The following is a 16,755-nucleotide window of genomic DNA, read 5'->3' on the forward strand; positions in this document are numbered from 1 at the left end:
TGATACAAAAGAGATACACAAGCCATCCGAATAAAAATGATGTACTGTAGGACATGTGTTATTTTCATACTTTATTTTGCACAAGCATGGACTGGACAAACTTCTACATCAAGAGAGACCTAGGAATAAATCAAAATAGTTTCTAGTTTCATGACGGTGCAATGTATATAACACGGAATGAAAATTGTGTGCACAAAACTAAGTACCTCTTCAATGTAAAGTCACATGGACACAATCGTCAGAACCTGCCCACTTACACAGCAGATTTGCTGATGTCTTAGTGGGATAAGGGGGAGGAGGGCGTAAAATTGGATTTTATCTCTTCCATCCTTAGGTGTTGTAGAATACTGATCTTGTTTGTCATGTCTTCCTTCCCCCTCCATTTCATCTTCTTGTGGTCAATTCTCTATTATCCAATTTGGATACCCAACACAATTGACATCATTGACATATTCTTCATATTCATCCAAATTCAGTGGGATTGAAAGGTTGCCAGTATGAAAACCTTCATCGTTTATCTTAAGACGGTACAAAATCTTTGTAACCTGAGTAACCTGGATAGCAGATCTCACACCACAGTCTTATCTACAATTACTTCTTTATATGGTTCCCACGTCTCAAATGTCTCCACAACACTTTCACCACGTGTGTTACTAGTTCTTCATCAAAGAAACTGGATAGTGTTTAAGTATGACTCGGTTAGACCTGTTACGTATAATAAAGCTCCAAGATTTTTTTTCTTTCACAATATCATTTCTTCATGCATCCTAGAAGTGCACGATGAGTCTGGTATAAGCATTTTGGAACAATTTACCATCCATTGCTATCCTATACTTCAAATGATTGTAGACCATATTGAATACACCACGTATCGCATTTGGTTCAGGTTTACCTGATTAGATAGCTTGTAAAACAAGGTAGCATTATCTTGGTAAAGCCATTGCCTACATAAATATAATTGTCAGCTTTCAACTTTAATTCTTTTTTACTGATAGGAAATTCTCCTACTACACCTTCTATTACAGCTCCATATATAAAACCAGTTGGTGGTGCTGCTAAGGTATGTCAATGCCCTAAGAAGATGCCCTGCTAGCTTTTAGGGGAGAACTATGGAATAAATTGATATGAAAGAAATAAAAAAAAATGGCAAAAAACAACCTATCAAACCAATCCTCGTACTGGCCCACAAAACCCAATAACCTATAGGCCAAACATCTCTACCCTAAAGGCATCATGCATGAAATGTCCACGGTCGCTGCATCATGAGAAAACCAAGTGAAAAAAGTGGCTTGCTGTCATCGATAGCGTACAACAAAGCTAGAGGTAGAGGAGGTGAGCAGAGGAAAGAAGCAAGAGGTAGAGGTGAACCAAGCCAAGCCGAGCAGAGGAAGGAAGCAATGGATGGAGCAACAAGGATGCCAGTGGGGAGGCGAGGGAGACATATCTTTCGCAACCAAAGCTGATGGTGACAGGAGTTGTGGATTAGAGAAGTCGCCGCCACTACTAGAGTTCCAGATGAGATGGAATCCTACTATAATCCCCCCTCTCCTCTTATTTCCTAACATGGGAGTGGGGTCACCGTACACTGGCTAGTAAGCCTCAGGACACCCTGGAGCTAGCAGAGCACCACGATGCGTTAGCAACGCCATAAAAACTATGACGCGATCTCAATACGTTTACAAGAGAATCTTCATATTTTTCATTCACAAGATACATAACATATGGACATTTTCATTCTGAAAAAAAAAACACATATACTTTATACTAGAAAAAATATGCGTGCATTGCAATGAAAAAAAAAGATTATCGAGCAATAACTTGATCATATTAAAATCTGCTTGTTCAGTGCTAACCCCTTCGTGCCTTTTTTGTGGGCCTCAAACAGGAGAGAGCCCACTTGAACTACATATATGAACCACCAATATTACTCCAATCCTATCATGACCCATATGGCAGCTTTAGGAATAAGATTTTGAAATAGTTTTCAGGCAATGTCTTCTCAACACAATTAACAGCCTGGGATCACCCCTCTTTCAAGCAAAATCCGACAAGCACTTGGAACACCTAGCGTCCAGCCAACTAATGAGAACAAATTTGTACTTTACAAAAGCTAAACACCTCAAATTGCTTCAACCATTTGAAACTAGCACCAAGTCAAGGGTTGCGTTCATGTGGTGAACCGGCGTGTTGCATTGCGAAGGTCTATGACTCCTGCAGCCGCTCGTGCCTGTCGTTGCCTGGCCTAGTTTAGTGTTGTGTTGCCTGCAAAATCACCGGCTCACAAAGAACGACTCAATAGATGCAGGCTTGGGAGCCCGGGCAACTACCTAAAGTAGTCGGGCAGTATCCGCCGCTATATATGTCGTCACATTTTTTATTAAAAAAATAATTGGTATGCATTTACATTGTAATTTCTTAAATTGCAAATAAAAATCCGGTAGAAATATGAGCTAGGAGGTACAAATGCTATGGTCGCACCCGACCTGATTTCATAACGATTTGTGTTCTCGTTGTCTAGTCTTGTTAAGATTAAAAGAAAAATGCTGGAAACCCTGAAGCACCGAAGTCGTTGTAGTATAGTGGTGAGTATTCCCGCCTGTCACGCGGGTGACCCGGGTTCGATCCCCGGCAACGGCGACAAATTTTACATTTTTTTTTCATTTTTGCGTGAACTCGCCCTCACCTCAACGCGGGCGCACCCGTTACGATACGATGGAAAGAAAATAGTTGAAAGTTTAGTTAAAATTGAAAGTTTGATTAAAATTAAAAGTTCGAAGAAAATAGTTGAAAGTTTATTTGTGTAGAAAAGTTTTAATGTGATGGAAAAATTGAAAGGTCGAAGAAAAAGAAACTAAACAAAGGGCTTTACTACTCCTAGGTCCGACCGACTCATGTAGGGGCACGCGCGCGTGGAGCCATGGGCGGCCGCCGATTTACCGACGCGTGCGAGAGAGGCCCACCCATCGTCATCGCGTGACTGCTCCCGCTGTCCCACTGCCTCGTGGGCCCCACCGCCTCCCCTCCACCGCCCATCCATCCATCCCACTATAAACCCCTTCTAGTACCCCCCCCCCCGCTAATCCGCTCGTTTTTTTGCTGCTGCTCCGGTGCTCCCCCACCCAAACCTCTCCTCGAGCCTCTCCCCGGCCGGATCGCCGCCGCCCGCCGACACTCGCCGGTAAGCGCCGCTAATCCGCTTCGGTGTAGTTCCCTTTTCCTGTTCCTCTCGCAGATCCAGCGCGGATATTTTTTTGTTTTCGTGCGAGGTTAGAGCTAATGAGGTGGATTATTATTAGCTGCGCCTTCGTTTCTTTGCTCTCTCTCCATTTGGGTGCGGTGATGAGTGGCATTTCTCCGTAGGATGAGTGAAGCGTTGGTGCTAGATCGTTTGGGTCGTTCGCACAGTGGTCGAATTGGAGGATGGTTTGAGCTTACTAGTAGCTCTGGGGTGGCGGGCCAGTCTTGATTGGTGAGCTTTGCGTGCAGATGCAGCTTGCTTTGCTACTAGTAGCTTTTCTTTTGCCACTTCTCACCGTACTGTCCGAGCTGCACTTCTGGATTTTTGTCACTGGCATTCCGCATTCCTTGGTTTGTTTGTGTGTGTTGTGCCAATAATGAAACGGGAAATGATAGCTTAAACCGTTTGTAGATGCTCTGCTAGGCTGCTACTATCACAGAATTGCTTGACTGAACTCAGTCTGTCAGTTAATAGCCTTTCCCGATTTGCTTACTGCCATAATTGAAGGCCATTCATCGTTTTCCATCATAGTAGTATCATGGCACAATGATAGGCCACCTTATGTTCCAGAATTCTAGCCATATGTGACAGTCTTTTAGTATACGTGTTTTCTGTTAGCTTTTGCTTATCTCTTGTTGTAGATTTTCGTATTTTGGTAACAAAACTTCTTTTTATATATAGATTTGCACGAGGCATGTAAAGATGCGTACTTTTGAGCTGATTGTTTAATGCTTACATTGATCTGTATCTGCTATGTGATGCTCTAGTTTCTCCCGAAACAGGTGGGGTTTGCATGGTCTCATCGGTGCTGAGCATGTGAATTTTAGGAAGTTGACAAGAGTTCACATTTAATTCGTACATGATGAATGGTTCAAATGGTTCCCAAGGGTATCATGTGAATGGAAAGCAAGTGCAAAGCGTTGTTCCTTCCATTCAGAACAATGGACCAAGACACCGGCCATTGACTCTAATGAGACGGTGCCGTGGCATGTTATGTTTGGTTATTATGCCGTTGACAGCATTTATGATGATGGTTTACCTATCCCCTGTAACTACTTTCCTCATACGGTTGTTCAGTGTGCATTACAGCAGAAAGTCGACATGCTTTCTGTTTGGGATGTGGTTAGCAATGTGGCCATTTTTGTTTGAGAAGATTAACAAGACCAAGTTTGTTTTCTCTGGCGAAACTGTGCCCCCAAAAGAGCGTGTCTTGTTATTTGCTAATCACAGAACCGAGGTTGATTGGATGTACTTGTGGGATCTTGCGTTGAGGAAAGGCCGTTTGCAGTGCATCAAGTATATCCTTAAGAAAAGCTTGATGAAGTTGCCTATTTTTAACTGGGCATTTCACATTATTGAATTTATTCCAGTAGAGCGGAAGTGGGAGGTTGATGAACCATTAATCCGAAGTAGACTTTCGGAATTAAAGAACCCTAAGGATCCCCTTTGGTTGGCAGTTTTCCCTGAAGGCACGGATTACACGTAAGGTGTCTTTCCATTCATTCAGTATATTATTACATGTTTGTATAACCCACCCTGTGATATGGGCACTCATTCTAGAGTTTTCTAATCAATTGTTGAAATATTATAGATTAGAACTTTTGGGTAACACAAATAGTCCAGAGTTCTTTGTACTTTTCGAAAAACAACTTTTGACTTTTTGACTATGGTGCATAAATGCTGATTGTTCAAATTGAATAATAGGATTCTGCATCCCTAGAAGTAACCATGCATTAGTTTTTTTTCATTTTCCCCTTCTTTATTTGTATTCTATTTGATGCTAATATCTCAGGGAGAAAAAGTGTATCAAGAGTCAAGAGTATGCAAAAGAGCACGGATTGCCTATTCTGAATAATGTCCTCCTTCCCAAGACAAAGGGTTTTCATTGCTGTCTACAAGAGTTGAGGGACTCCATGGATTCTGGTAAGTGGTAAACCCCATCCCTCCCTTCTTCATCTGTTCTTCAGTATTTTCACTTCATCACCTGATTTATTTGTTGATCATTTGCAAATACTATCTGCTAAAAGTATCATTTGCAGACAACTTAACCAAAGTCCTGATAATTTTTTGAAACATTGAAAGGCTTGCTTGATTATATTTTTTATACAGCTTTTGCTGTTGGGATTTCCTTTTTTGTTGCGTGACTTATAGTCGTAGCTGGTTAACTGATGCAGTTTGTGACATCACAATCGCATATAAGCATCGGCCACCGACTTTTATGGACAATGTTTATGGTATTGATCCTTCTGAAGTTCACATACATGTTAAAATCATTCAAGTCTCTGACATACCCACCTCAGAAGATGAAGTCGCCGATTGGCTGATCGAGAGATTTAAACTGAAGAACAAGCTTCTGTCTGATTTCTCGGCACTTGGCCATTTCCCCAACGAAGGAACTGAAGATGATCTGTCCACACTCAAGTGCATCGCGAATTTTGTAGCGGTAATCAGCACAACGACCGTCCTCACGTACCTGACCCTGTTCTCGTCTGTATGGTTCAAGATTTTCGTAGCATTTAGCTCTGCTTTCCTTACTTTTGCAACCTTATACTCCATACATCTGCCCCAGCTGATATGCTCCCCGGAAGCTGGTACCCATGCCAAGAAATCCTGAAAGTATTTGTGCAAGTGTAACCCTCAGCTGTGTATTAGCAGAAAGATATTACTACTCTGCTCAGAACCCAACTTGTGGGTTGTGGCATCATCGCCATGTATACCTGTATATCCAATGGGATTTGTCATTGGAAATGTTTCTAGCTCTATAGTTCAGTACTACGATTCTTTTATCCTGGCTGTTGGGGGGGGGGGCAATGTAGTGTTGCCGGATTGCCACATGAGTACGTGATTGTCAAGCTGGGGTATCAAGCATTAATAACCTGTGTTTCTGTAGCTAGTAACCGAAGTTGGGGTATCAAGCTGTAACTCTCTGAATACTAATTTGTTAGGTATGAGACTGCCAACGTCTAAAGCATCCAAATCGTTGTAGTATAGTGGTGAGTATTCCCGCCTGTCACGCGGGTGACCCGGGTTCGATCCCCGGCAACGGCGATGACAATTTTTTTTTTCTTTACGTCGAACGTTTAATGCTGAGAGTTTTTGTACCCGCGAGTATTTTGGGTACAAAGAATTACACTCTCCGTCCCAGAATATTATGATTTTTAGAGTTGGACACGGTTATTAAAAAAATAGGTAAAAGTAAATGGTGGAGGGTTGTGATTGGTTGCTGAGAGTTTTTGTCGCCGCGAGTATTTTGGGAACAAAGAATTACTCTCTCCATCCCAGAATATAAAAATTTTTAGAGTTGAACACGATTATTAAGAAAGTAGGTAAAAGTAAATGGTGGAGGGTTATGATTGGTTGAGTAGTTAAGGTGGTGAGTTGTGATTGATTGTGAAGAGAATGTTGGTGGAGAAGTTGTTATTGTGACAGATCTTGAGAGCTATTTTAGGATAGATGGAATAGCATTTATCTTTAAAAAAAAAAGTAAAGAAGAAGTAGTATTCTATCCGTTCCAAAATAATTCAATCTAACCTATCCTATAACAAACCTTTGTCCACCTAACATATGTTAGGTTGAGTTACCCACAAGTATTTTGGGACCAAAGAATTAGTATTCATCTTTAAAAAAAGAGAGAGGAAGTAGTATTCTATCCGTTCTAAAATAATTCAACCTAACCTATCCTATAACAAACCTTTGTCCACCTAATCTAAGTTAGGTTGAGTTCTCTGGATAAAGAAAGTATGTTCTAAACTTCTAATCTGGAAAAGCTTTTTTCCCCTGGAGTATTTTGGGAGCAAGGAAATTCTCCCTCCATCCCAAAATATAAGTCACTTCATAGTATGAATATGCACTACTCTTTTGTTTGTTTAAAAATATATGTATTTTTAGCACACTATCCTTCTACTGTAGCAATTGATCTAGACTGTTGATCACAAAAATGAATGGCTGAAAATGCATGCAGTAAGGTGCAGTCGCAATAACGACTGCAGCCGATCTCAATCCCCCCTCTTCCTACAGCGCACTAGGCGTTTGTATGCTCCGTACGTATGTGTAATCATTCGATCCCGTGCTTTGTTCTTAATCACCCTCGGAACCCTCTCTAATTATATAGGCCCGGCACGTTACAACGTAAAGACATCTTACAAGTTTACCAAATACTGTACTTACTACGGTTAAGCGAACTGTTCCCTTTTGGTCACATCAGTCACGAGCCCAAGCCCAACTATATGACGACCGACGACTGATCCAGACTCTTGCATCAGATCAGCCGCCTGTACATGCGGCTCCTGCATCATCGTGCTGTTAATCTTGTATTCTCGTGTCAGTCTTGTTAAATCCATAATGTGTGATAGAAACTTGGAAGCACCGAAGTCGTTGTAGTATAGTGGTGAGTATTCCCGCCTGTCACGCGGGTGACCCGGGTTCGATCCCCGGCAACGGCGATTACATACTTTTTTTCGTGCAGATCAGTAGACACAGGCAATTGTTAGTCTGTAGTAATAATTTCCCTTCAGTTACCACTCACCAGACACCATGGAGCTGGGAGAACTAATGAGTTTTCTTGTGCGTTTCAGTGACCTTTTTTCTCCCCTCCATTTCTTAAATGCATCTGGTCAATCCGGACAGGGACTCGATATGTCATGTTGATTGGCATTCATGGTGTGGTTCAGATTGTTTCTTCTTGGCATTGGCGGTATGGATTAGCATGACAAAATTTTGGTGCAGTGGTTTCGCCAATCAGAGCCAAACATGGATTGTTTGGGCTTGTTTGCTTTGTTGCCAATTTAAACCTTACCAAATTTTGACATGTCAAATTTCATTAAGTTTTGACATTGCTAATTTTAGTAGTGTTGGATATATTTAGTTTGATGCATTTCCAAATTTTTGTAGTGTTTCTGTGAGAGGAAAGTTCCGGAACTACCAAAATGACATTGGTAAGGTAATGCGTAGTTTGTTACCCTACCTAAATTTTGGTAAGTGGCATAAAAGTGAACAGGCCCTTTGTTCTTCAACTGATCTTTGATTGCTCATCCACATACAAAAGCAAAAAAAAAAAAGAAGTAAATATTCACATCTACCTTTTCTGTTGTTACTTTTACACAAGCAGAGGTAATTGCAATTTACAAGTTGCAACGAGAAGAAGGCGCTACATGTCGTCACTTATGGAATCAAGTGTCAGTTCGTCTTGATATCCTGGACCTAGCATATCAACAAATCTAGCGAACGGTTGGTACAACCATGACACTGCTACCAGATTTAATAGCCCTCTGAAAAATTGGCCATGAAGAGCTGCAAAACTGATGTCAACGAGGCAGAGATTCTTAGCACATTCCTGCAGAAGAATCACTCGGCATCCTTCACTTCAGCTTCGATGTCTACAACAGTTCCAGAAGGTGTCTTCTTCCCTGCATGAAGCAACACATAGTGCGATTGCTGATTAAATGCCATGATTGGTGGTTCTAAATAAAAACACATATCAGCAAATGAATCAATCAACAGAAACAGAGAAATGGCACCTAAGAATTCCACTGATGGTATACTATATATGTACATGATAGGAAATCGATTGTCTTGGATGCATTCTCTGATGATGCATAAGTTTGGATATCGTATTCAAGCATATCACATGTGGTAAAAATCAATTAAGAATACTGCAACTCTGCAGCCTCATACAACTTAAACCCATTCAAATTTGGTCAGCGCTAATCCGTTTGTATCTGACTATTCAACCCAACCAAATCTAGCATCGGGGATTCCCCTCTTCTACTCAATTAAAAAATGGGTAAAATATCCATGGTAGAGAAATATAGGATTTTCATCATATTTTCCCTGATTAGCTGAGGATATCTGAAATTCTCCACCTAAGTTCCATTTTTTTTTCATTATTTAAAAAATCACTAATTGTTTTTACTAATGTGTGTACATATATTTAAAGCCACGGGAAGAGGAAAAGAAGGTGATTGATGGACTGATGATTTACATACCCTCCGAACCACGTTTGAAGGACTCACTGAAGGCTTGAGCACCTGTGGTGGTCCTTCCAGATGAAAATCTAGCAGATTCTCTAACAAATTTGTTTCCCTGCACTGCACCATGTACAAGGACAAACCCGACAAAACCTCAATTTAGACGATTCCACATATATACCAAAAATGTTTGTTCTGTTCTGAGGAAAGTAAAAAATTCAAATATAATTATGTCCCAAAAAAAACATTCAGATATTATAAGACGTTTCATTTTCATTTGACTAATGGCAACATAAGTCCACAGAGAATAAATAATTCATGAAATCAGCAAAGCCTGTGTTTCTTTTTTTTTTCCCAATGGCGGAGAAGCAGCACATAGAAAGAAAAGTAATGGTTAAGAAGGTTTCAACCAGGTGTATTAACAGATGAGCATTTTTGAAAATATCCACAATTCAACATAAAGCAAGGTCTAAAGCTATTACTAGCAAAAATTAAAAGAAGCCTGCAAGAGCTTAAAAGACAGCAAAAAAAGCAATTAACTAATGGAGTGAACATGTCCTAGATTAATTTTGTTCTGCAAATTTCTAGCAGGACAGCAGCAAGCATGCATATCATAACTAAAGGTATTAGTCTCACGCAAATATCAGTAAACTGGAAATAGATAGCAGCAAGTTGCTTACCCGAGAAAGGTTGAGTACAATATGGACACAGTTGTGGACCATCCTTCAAAGATGACCTAAAAGACAATCAAGCTGATCAATTTTTTTTTGAAGTTATAATCACAAATCTATGTAATACAAGAAGTTTTGGGCTTTTTAGTTTTTTTTTCTGTGCTTACTTCAGTATCTGGAAGCTTTTTCCGCAGTTGGGGCACTGAAAGCAAAAGAAACACGATTGTGAATATTGACAAACTTGTGCAAACAAATCACAATGATTTTGCTTACAGCGTCGATACATATAGATACTATTAGCCCTTCATAGCAGATATGTTTGCTACCAGGTATCAATAGACATCTAATCTCATAATCTGTCCTTTATGAAGAGTTGAAGACTGAATTTACTATATATAACAAACTTATTTTCAGAAGGGGGGAATTACAGAAAACCTTTTTCACTGTAATAAATCAGTTGGTACTAACATATGAATAAATTACTGAATACTATTTTTTTTAGATAATGGAATGAAATAGCATCCCGACCTTTACTCAAAAGAGCTACAGCCAATTATTACAAACTAGCACTCTGTAAGAGTGAAGTCCAAATGAAAGCAAACACACCAACCAAAATTAAAAGGAAACCAAACTAGACAAAATTACTGAATACTATTTCTTTAGATAATTACTGGATACTAAATTTCAGAAGCCTTACATTGCTCTGAAGTATGTCTTGGCCTGCAAAGAAGAAAAATGCAGCGAGACCCAAAATAGGCAGCAGTATTGTGAGAAGCTGTTGTGACACAAGATAAGAGCTAAAGTTAAACTTTCAATCAAAGTACTGTGAAATTATAGACAGCAGAAAAGATAATGAGATTGAATATCTCTTTTCATGGTACATAAAGGTGAATTCTTAATCAAATGAGCTTATTAAGCACCAGGAGGTGAACTAAACAAGATTGCCAATTTCGGTTCTTACATTACTGAAGAATTCAAATTTCTCAACTATTTTTGGTGAAAATAAACTCTAGTGCTGTAGCAGCCTACTCATGGTGAAAACTGAAAAATGTAACCAATGAAATACAGACTGTGCAGTTTGCAAAGGGAAACAAACGGACCGGAAAATTTTCAGCTAAGAAGCTACTTCATCATGAACTGTAGAACCATATTATGATATTAAAATACATGCCCACACATCAACCGAGCAACCAGTAATATAGTTCATTCCTACTAAGTCCAAATTTTTTCATCTAAAGAAAGGAGTTTCTGAATATACCAGTCATCATCTACAACTTATTTCAGCAGCAAGAAGCTCGTACCCAGAGGGAGACGATGGCGTCCAGAACCCACCGGAGCTGGCCGGTGGTGGCGAGGAACGTCAAGAGGGCGGCGAAGGCAAGGTTCCCCACCACCCGGCCGGAGCCCCGCTGCCCGCCACCGCCGCCGCCGCCGCCAAAAAGTGGGCCTCTCCCGGCACTAGCCACGGCAAGGCGCCGCCTTCCCTCCATTCTCCGAGCCAAGGTCCCGACTTTCCCCAAGAACTCACCCCGGACCAGCGATTCCGCCGCGGAGAAGGCCCCATTCGAGAATCTTGGAGGCGCCCTCCTGGCTCTCGGGAGAAGTAGAGCGTACGAGCAGCAGCAGAGCGGGGGAGGAGTGAGGAGATGAGTAGGCGGCAGCAGCGAGGCCATGGAAGGGGAAGGTTCAGCAGGGAGAAGATTCTACCAGAAACATGTGGGTTCTCTACACTTCTTCGATGCTGAAACCTCGCAGGCAAAGCTGTTCTCGGATTGTGTTTCCCCGCTGGATTCTGATCTTTCTGGTTTCTACTGCTATTTTGTCATCCTTTTTTGTGGTGAAACTGTGCAGGGGTTTGTGGAGGTCACGGATGAGTTCCATCCACGAAGTGCTAGAGACAGGGATATCTCTGCAAATATTTTCCACATACGAACAAATCTGAAGTAGTAGGAATTTACGCAATGCTTACTTGATATTCCTTTCGTTCACTCGTTATTGGCATTGTTTAGATCCTTCGGACTATTAAATAGCCCTCCAAAATCTTGCTATTTAGGATTATTAAACGTATATTACCGATAAAACCGATTCCATAACCCCTAGATTATTTTGCGAGACGAATCTAATGATGTATATTAATCCATAATTAGCAGCTGATACTATAGCATTACTGTAGCAAATCATGGATTAATATACCTCGTTAGATTCATCTCGCAAAATAACCTAGGGATTATGGAATGAGTTTTGTCAGTAATCTACGTTTAATACTCTTAAATAGCAAGATTCCGCATGGCTATTTAATAGCCCTTCGGAATCAAACAGGGCCATTGTTTACACAGTAGTATAATCAGCAAAGTACTACTAAGGCTCAGTTCATTTTCATCTGAATTAAGATGCGGATCCTATATTGGTTTCTGCTAACATATTTTTTAAACGGCTAAACAATATGTTCGTATGAAAACTTTCTATATAGAAATTGCCTTAAAATATCATATAAATTCATATTTTAAGTTTGAAATAATTAAAACTCTATTAATTATGTGCTACTCCATCCATTCTAAAATATAAAGCACAATCACCCTTAATTTAAAGACCAAGAAATAATTATTATCACCTCCTAATTTATATCACCCTTATAAATAAAATGCATGCACCCAATAGAATTAGAGATCTTGAGGACAGAGGATTTAAAAAAATCATAATTTAATGGAGAAGAGGTACTAATTAATTGCATACGTGCATGCACGCATATATTATGGAATATCTGGAAAAAAGTAGTTGTGCCTTGTACTAAAACTCAACTATTAGAAAGTTTGCAACAAATCGGTTGGTACGGTGAGCATGTTCCCAACCAATCATATTTCTTCACTATTCAATTTCTCCACCTAGCTCTACTTCCCATCCAATTACAATATTTTTCTATCTAGGGATCAATTTGTTGTTGCAAGATTTTTTTTGCAAAAGATCTGACATTAAAGTTTTGCTATTGAAGTTTTGCTATTTTAGTGTTTAGATGTATGGTAAGTTTTGCCATTTTACCTGTAAAGACAAAGAGAGCACGGCTCCCAACGCGCTTTTTAGCAAATTTTGCTACTTTAGACTCCGAAATGATAAATGTCAAATTGTCAACTTTTGCTACTATTGTTTAGATCTGTTTTGATAAAAAGTACTCCAAAACAGTAAAACTTTTGCTATTTTGGAGAAACTAAACATGGTCTTAATTTTCCTTCATATTCTTAACAATTATGTCTAACCTTAAAAATTCTTACTCCCTCCATTCCATTTTAAGTGCAACCGTAAGTTTCCACGCCAAACTTTGATCGTCCGTCTTATTTGAAAATTTTTTATAATTAGTATTTTTATTGTTATGAGATGATCATAAAACATGAATAGTATTTTACTCGTGACTTATGTTTTTTATTTTTTTAAAAAAGTTTTCAAATAAGACGGACGATTAAAGTTGAGCACGGAAAACCATATCTGCATTTAAAATGGGACGGAGGAATTATATTCTAATACGGAGGTAATAACAATTTTGTAGCTAAGTCTTCTCCGAGTGATGGACCTGCAGACGGCTCGCGTGGCGATGGCGATATGGGAATCTCTGTCATCTCTTCTCTAGCTTGCACGCAGCACAAAAGCAGAGAGATAGTATGTGTGTGTGATGCATGTCCACGCGACTCCTGCGCGCTGCGCGTCGTGTGGATCGACGACGACGACAAAATGGACAGACGAGGAAGGAAAGAACCGAAGAAGATAACAAATGGCGATGCAGCAGCACAGCTACACGCGCAACGAGGCAGAGAGAAACGGCTCGTTGCAAACGTCAAGAGCTCTCAAAGAGAGCGAATTGAAGAGCGCATCAGCTTCTTCGTCTCCTTCCTCCCCCACTCCATTGCGGTGGTGCGAACTAGCGTCACTCGTCAGTGTCACCACCACCTTAATTGGCTTGGTCTCTCTCATCATCATCTCCTCCAGATCCATCCGTGATCCGTCGATTTATTTTTTGAAGGTTTCTTCAGGGCGGTTGGTTTCGAGGGAGGGAGGGAGGCAGCTCATCCGATCCGTTTCTCGCGGAAAGGAGCCGGCTTTTCGCCGCTCGCGTCGCGCCTGCCTCCGCGTCGTTTCCTGTAGAGCGAGAGAGGCGCCTCCTCGTGTTCGCCACGATCTCTCTTGCTTTCTTGGACCCCTCGGTTTCCGCTCCTGCTACGACGACCGAAATCATCTCATCTATACCAGTAAGGTGTGTTGCTTTTGCTTCTTCTGCCCTTGGTGTTCTTCTGATCTTCTCAGATCGATCAATCTATGAACTCTGATTCTCTGTGCCATCGTGCGACGTCAGGTAGTTGTTGGTCGTTGGTTGGTTTGATTGGGGAGAGATCGATCGATTGATCGATCAGAATCGACGACGATGGCCGTGGAGAACGGGGCGGCGCTGTTCGGCGAGGAGGAGCTGCGGGACGTGAGCGGGGTGCGGGTGGGCGACAGGTTCGTGGAGGTGACGTGCGGCTGCACCAGCGCGCGCTACGGCGACGCCGTCGGCCGCCTCCGCCTCTTCGCCTCCGGCGAGCTCCAGGTCTCCTGCGACTGCACCCCCGGCTGCGACCAAGGTGCGTTCGTACACCCTCACCCAACGGTTTAGCGTGCGATTACCGTGGTTTTAAAAACTAATAAGGTTATCGCACACGAGATAACCGTGATAACCGCCCGGTCAACTCTAGTTGATTTTACTTCACGTCCATTAGTTAATTATCACTTAATCCTGATGATGCCACTAGTAGGAAATTACTCCAGTACAGTATATTGCATGCAGTGCCATGCCTACTGCTAGCAGCTAGCTAGGGCCTAGGGCTAGTCGCTTGCTTTTGCCGTGCTGTGCTGTTGACTCCAATTTTTTGTTCCATGCGTGTGTACTTTCCAAAATCTCCTTGCAGAGATCTTTATTCTGTTCATGTCTGTACGTACTTTCAGTACGTTCAACTCCATGTTTGTTCAGCTCATGGGCGTTCCCAAATGTGCCCGTACTTGCATTCACCTTTTCTTCTCTGTAACTTGTGTGATTGCATGGGATCATGTTCATGTATCCACCACAATGACCACTGCATTGATCAACATTTGTCTCTGATGAAGTACTCTGAACATTTGCAGATAAGCTGAGCCCGGCGGCGTTCGAGAAGCACTCCGGGAGGGAGACGGCGGGGAGGTGGCAGAACACGGTGTGGGTGATGGTCAAGGGGGACAAGGTGGCGCTCTCCAAGACCTGCCTGCTCAGGTACTACCACAAGAAGCTCAAGTCGTCGTCGGCCAACGGCGGCGGCCGCCGGCCGCCGTGCCACCGCGACGAGTTCGTCCGGTGCGCCGGCTGCGGCAAGGAGAGGCGGTTCCGGCTCAGGACCAAGGAGGAGTGCCGCCTCTACCACGACGCCATGGCGCGCCATGACTGGACCTGCAAGGACATGCCCCCCGCTGGCAGGTAAATTAATTATACACTGCCAAATTATCAGAGCTCAAGAACACATGAATGAATTTCATTCAGAACATGAGTTGATTAATTAGCTGATCGATTATTCGAATTGTGATGTTTGATTTGGATTTGCAGGTGCAGGGTGAGAGTGAGCTGCGAGGAGGAGGAGGAGAGGGCGAGCAGGAAGGCGTCGAGGGGGTGCACGCGGGCGGCGACGTGCAAGGGGTGCGTGAGGTGCGTCTGCTTCGGCTGCGAGACCTGCCGCTTCGCCGGCTGCGCCTGCCAGACCTGCGTCGATTTCTACCGGATCAACTGCATGATCAACTCGTAGAATTGAAATATATTCATCGTCTCAATTGGATTATTAATTATTGGTTTAGGTAGGTAATGGAGAAGAACTGATGATATAATTAGCCGATTTTGGATCACCAAAATGTAACCTGTTCTTCGATCATGTCATGATTCGCGAACGTACAGAACTTGGGTACTTGGTCGTCAATGGCATAGCATGAACGTGGAAGCTGTCGCGTCGGCATTATGTACGTTCACATGCGCCGCAGATAGAGATGGCTTTGACGTGAGGACCGTGGTGTGCAGTGTGCAGACAGTGCAGACGTATAGAGGTGTGTGGTAGAGTAGTGTTGTCGTCAGGTACAGTGGCTGCGCGGCTGCGCCCATGCGGCCGCCTTTGCAAGCCTACACCGACGACGAAAAGGGTATAGAGGTCGCGTCGCCATGGCGCACGGGGAGGCCCAAGGGGCGAAAGGGCGGAAGGCCCTGCCGCTACTGAAACGGCGTGCGGTTGGGACTTGGGGTACGGCTGATACCACAACGTGTGCACGTCACACAAAACTGGTACTCCCTCCATCCCATCATATGGCAAGTCAGTACTACCTCCGTCCTATTATAAGTGCAGCCATGGTTTTCTACGTTCAACTTTGACCGTTCGTCTTATTTAAAAATTTTTTAAAAAAATTTAAAAACATAAGTCACGAGTAAATTATTATTCATGTTTTATCATCTCATAACAATAAAAATACTAATTATAAAAAAATTTTAAATAAGAAAAACGATCAAAGTTGGGCACAGAAACTTATGTTGCACTTATAAGGGCACCCACAATGATTGTCTATAGGCTCTCTACAAGATATCCATGTCAGCATATTTTCCTACATGGAAGAGATTAAATGAAGAGAGAGAGTAAAGCTATCTACTAACCTGGAGATAGTCTATAGAGAAAAACGAGACAATGGATAAGAGAGCTATAGATATCCATGTAGACATATTATTGAGGTGGTTTACTATTAATCTAGTCTATTGCTTAGATGTACATGTTTTGTAGAGAGCACTTTACTTTACCATTGCGGGTGCTCTAATGGGACGGAGGGAGTACTGGATTTAACACATCATGACACTATA

General features: G+C 42.0%; 3 protein-coding genes and 3 non-coding genes across 8 annotated transcripts; 5 read left to right on the forward strand and 1 right to left on the reverse strand.

Moving 5' to 3' along the window:
* Window positions 1-2,565: 2,565 nt before the first annotated feature.
* On the forward strand, window positions 2,566-2,637 carry TRNAD-GUC (transfer RNA aspartic acid (anticodon GUC)). The gene has a single exon. It is a non-coding gene; the product is annotated as a tRNA-Asp (tRNA).
* A 441-nt stretch (window positions 2,638-3,078) lies between these two features.
* LOC4339242 (probable 1-acyl-sn-glycerol-3-phosphate acyltransferase 5) lies at window positions 3,079-6,024 on the forward strand. 3 transcript variants are annotated; one of them, XM_015782821.3, is made up of 4 exons: window positions 3,079-3,178; window positions 4,006-4,720; window positions 5,031-5,161; window positions 5,413-6,024. In XM_015782821.3, exons 2-4 carry the CDS (start codon window positions 4,098-4,100, stop codon window positions 5,850-5,852), a joined length of 1,194 nt encoding a protein of 397 aa, XP_015638307.1. In that variant the 5' UTR covers window positions 3,079-3,178; window positions 4,006-4,097; the 3' UTR covers window positions 5,853-6,024. The 3 variants fall into 3 exon arrangements, with proteins under 3 accessions (XP_015638307.1, XP_015638306.1, XP_066167181.1); XM_015782820.2 differs by having other exon boundaries at window positions 4,021-4,720; XM_066311084.1 differs by having other exon boundaries at window positions 4,021-4,720; window positions 5,539-6,024.
* A 190-nt stretch (window positions 6,025-6,214) lies between these two features.
* Window positions 6,215-6,286, forward strand: TRNAD-GUC (transfer RNA aspartic acid (anticodon GUC)). Its single transcript has one exon. It is a non-coding gene; the product is annotated as a tRNA-Asp (tRNA).
* A 1,322-nt stretch (window positions 6,287-7,608) lies between these two features.
* TRNAD-GUC (transfer RNA aspartic acid (anticodon GUC)) lies at window positions 7,609-7,680 on the forward strand. Its single transcript has one exon. It is a non-coding gene; the product is annotated as a tRNA-Asp (tRNA).
* A 558-nt stretch (window positions 7,681-8,238) lies between these two features.
* Window positions 8,239-11,678, reverse strand: LOC4339245 (uncharacterized). The gene is made up of 6 exons (XM_015782420.3): window positions 11,177-11,678; window positions 10,573-10,650; window positions 10,043-10,077; window positions 9,885-9,940; window positions 9,223-9,324; window positions 8,239-8,643 (listed from the first exon to the last, which is right to left on the reverse strand). Exons 1-6 carry the CDS (start codon window positions 11,546-11,548, stop codon window positions 8,582-8,584), a joined length of 705 nt encoding a protein of 234 aa, XP_015637906.1. The 5' UTR covers window positions 11,549-11,678; the 3' UTR covers window positions 8,239-8,581.
* A 1,990-nt stretch (window positions 11,679-13,668) lies between these two features.
* Window positions 13,669-15,856, forward strand: LOC107277103 (protein ULTRAPETALA 2). The gene is made up of 5 exons (XM_066310823.1): window positions 13,669-13,798; window positions 13,895-14,115; window positions 14,215-14,482; window positions 15,021-15,345; window positions 15,472-15,856. The coding sequence occupies exons 3-5, from the start codon at window positions 14,284-14,286 to the stop codon at window positions 15,665-15,667; spliced, it is 720 nt and encodes a 239-aa protein (XP_066166920.1). The 5' UTR covers window positions 13,669-13,798; window positions 13,895-14,115; window positions 14,215-14,283; the 3' UTR covers window positions 15,668-15,856.
* The last annotated feature ends 899 nt before the right edge of the window (window positions 15,857-16,755 follow it).

Source organism: Oryza sativa, chromosome 5, assembly GCF_034140825.1.
Source record: "Oryza sativa Japonica Group chromosome 5, ASM3414082v1".
Classification (NCBI taxonomy): domain Eukaryota; kingdom Viridiplantae; phylum Streptophyta; class Magnoliopsida; order Poales; family Poaceae; genus Oryza; species Oryza sativa.